The sequence below is a fragment of the Sugiyamaella lignohabitans genome, chromosome A (genome assembly GCF_001640025.1).
Source record: "Sugiyamaella lignohabitans strain CBS 10342 chromosome A, complete sequence".
In the NCBI taxonomy this organism is placed as follows: domain Eukaryota; kingdom Fungi; phylum Ascomycota; class Dipodascomycetes; order Dipodascales; family Trichomonascaceae; genus Sugiyamaella; species Sugiyamaella lignohabitans.
Window position 1 is genome coordinate 2,270,599 of NC_031672.1, and position 2,573 is coordinate 2,273,171.

General features: G+C 42.5%; 1 protein-coding gene across 1 annotated transcript; it reads left to right on the top strand.

Moving 5' to 3' along the window:
* Positions 1-276: 276 nt before the first annotated feature.
* Positions 277-1,329, top strand: AWJ20_717 (uncharacterized protein; the record flags this gene model as incomplete). The annotated part of the gene is made up of 1 exon (XM_018882674.1): positions 277-1,329. The coding sequence occupies one exon, from the start codon at positions 277-279 to the stop codon at positions 1,327-1,329; it is 1,053 nt and encodes a 350-aa protein (XP_018734939.1).
* Between the last annotated feature and the right edge of the window lie 1,244 nt (positions 1,330-2,573).

Genomic DNA, 2,573 nt, shown 5'->3' on the forward strand with positions numbered 1-2,573 from the left:
ATCCCCGCTGTTGAGATTTCCCCACAGTTTAACGGGTGAATCCCGCAAGTTATGCAAGGTAAAAGTGTCTAGCAGTGGACAATCGCAGTTCTTGCCCGTTTTTCTGCGTTGATCTGGGCCGATTGAGACTGTTCTTTTGATCTTTGTCGGGTAAAATGTTCTTCTGGATCAGCTGTGATGGTCATGGATTTTCAAAGTATAAATATTGGTTGATTTCTTCTTGTTTTTCTCTCGTTCATCTTCTCATTTAACTTTGGTTAGCCAAGAAAACAAACAATGAAATTCGAAATCCTTACTGCTCTCTATTGCTTGGCCGGTCTGGCTACTGCCAATCCTATTCCTCGTCAACCTACCCTTAACGAGGCTGCTGTGGCCGCTGGTAAAATGTACTTCGGTACTGCTACCAACCAGGATCCTGAGTGGAGTAATAAGGAATATGTCAATATTATGCTCGAGCAGTTTGGTTCTCTTACTCCTGCTAATGTCCAGAAGTGGCAATTCACTGAACCTGAGCAAGGTGTGTTCAATTACACTCAGGGCGATCAATTTGCTGATTTTTCCTTGGAGCACAAGAAAGTTTTGTTGTGTGATACCCTCGTTTGGCATCAGGAGTATCCTGCTTGGTTGGACGAGAAGGAATGGACTAAAGAAGAACTTCTTCAGGTCATTGATCAACACGTCTTTAGTGAGGTCTCTCACTACAAGGGCAAGTGTTTCTCTTGGAACGTCGTTAATGAAGCATTGAATGACGACGGTACTTGGCGTGAAACCTTGTACTACAATGTTACTGGTACTGATTTCATTGAAACTGCTTTTGCTGCTGCCCGTAGAGCCGATCCTCACGCTCAATTGTACTACAATGATTACAATATTGAGTCTCCTGGTGCCAAGGCTACTGCTGCTGCTAACAATATTATTAAGCCTCTCAGAAAGAAGGGACTTATTGACGCTATTGGTCTTGAATCTCATTTCATTGTCGGTGAGACCCCTGATGAGGCCCAGCAACAGCAACAAATGCAAGCCTATATTGACTTAGGTGTTGATGTGGTCGTCTCTGAACTTGACGTCAGATTTTCTTCGCTTCCCCCCACTGCTGCTGGACAAGCTCAACAAGTCACTGACTACCTTTCGTCCATCAATGCCTGTATCGCTGTAGGCAAGAAATGTATGGGCATTTCCGTTTGGGACTTTGCTGACGAGTACTCTTGGATTCCATCCACTTTTGCTGGTCAAGGCGATGCTGACTTGTACGATCAAAACCTCAATCCCAAGGTTCCTCTTATCAATGGAATTATTTCTGCTCTTGAAAAGGCTTCCAAAAGATGGTAAACTTGGACGAACATGTAGTATATGTAAGAAATGAACTGTGTTTTAAACTAGATCAAGTTCTGGCTAACTGCTGCCTATGCATTTGAAGAATTATAGTAATACAACAGAGCAAGTAGCTTAGTAGCTTATTAGTTTGAACCTTCAACCTAAAAGCATGTTGTAAACGGCAGAAAGGATGTTTCTCAGTCATAAAAGTTGGCTTTATACAATTATCAATTGTAATGTCCCTACCGTATACCATACCTAGCGTAATTATTAAAGAGCTTATAGAAATATTGGTCTGGGTATAAATGGTTTTCGGTGGCCAGGAGGGATACCCCAGATGCAATTTACTGGCAGATCAGGTATTCAAACAATTAAGCTCAACGTAAGCAAATAGCTAATACAATTAAATGACCAGCACCTCACGTAGGATCTTAATTCTAGCATTTGCAACCAATAGCATGGGGCAATCTGGATTCTTTGATTAAACTGGAGGATCTAGAGAAGAATAGTTTAATAAAGAAATAGAGTATATTAGAACAACTGTAAGAGTACAAAGACACAACGACGCAATTAATTAAAAGAGGCTTAGACACTTGCTGCATTCAATAATACAAACTCTTACCAGAGGATCTAACTGATGGTGAGAGGCAATGCAGAATAGTGGATGATGCAAACTCTCATTAATGGAAGATCCTCTGGTAGAAAATAGGGGAGGGACACGATGCATTTTGTGTTCGCTCCAGCAGCCTTAGTCCATGAGCCGAAATTTGGAGGGCACGATGCAATTTGTGCTCACTCCGGCAGCTCCCTTCGCCGCCAGCCTTGACCCGAGAGGCTAATAATAATAATAAAAAGAGGAAAGAAGTGAATCCTGAATGAGTTGAAGTGGGAATGGAATTCAGCTGGAATATGTCTGTGAGTGGCGTGGACAGAGGATGACAAGACTAGATATCCCAGTATGACTCGGGATGCCAATACTAGAGCATCTCATGTTAAGGATATCAAGCGCGAAGTGCAGCTACCGACTATCCTAGATCTGAGACGCAAGAGATACTAGTCAATGTCCTGATTCTAACCGTGTGTGGAGGAAAGAATGTTTGGTCCAACTGTATGACTGATTCACCAGACGACCATGTGGTACCTTGGAGGGGGACATGGTGGAGTTCCAACTAGTTTTCTTGGTACTTTGAACCGATTCTCTGTAGGTGTGGGACTACAATGAATTGGTTTAGTAGATACTGGAGGAGTATTGGTAACAG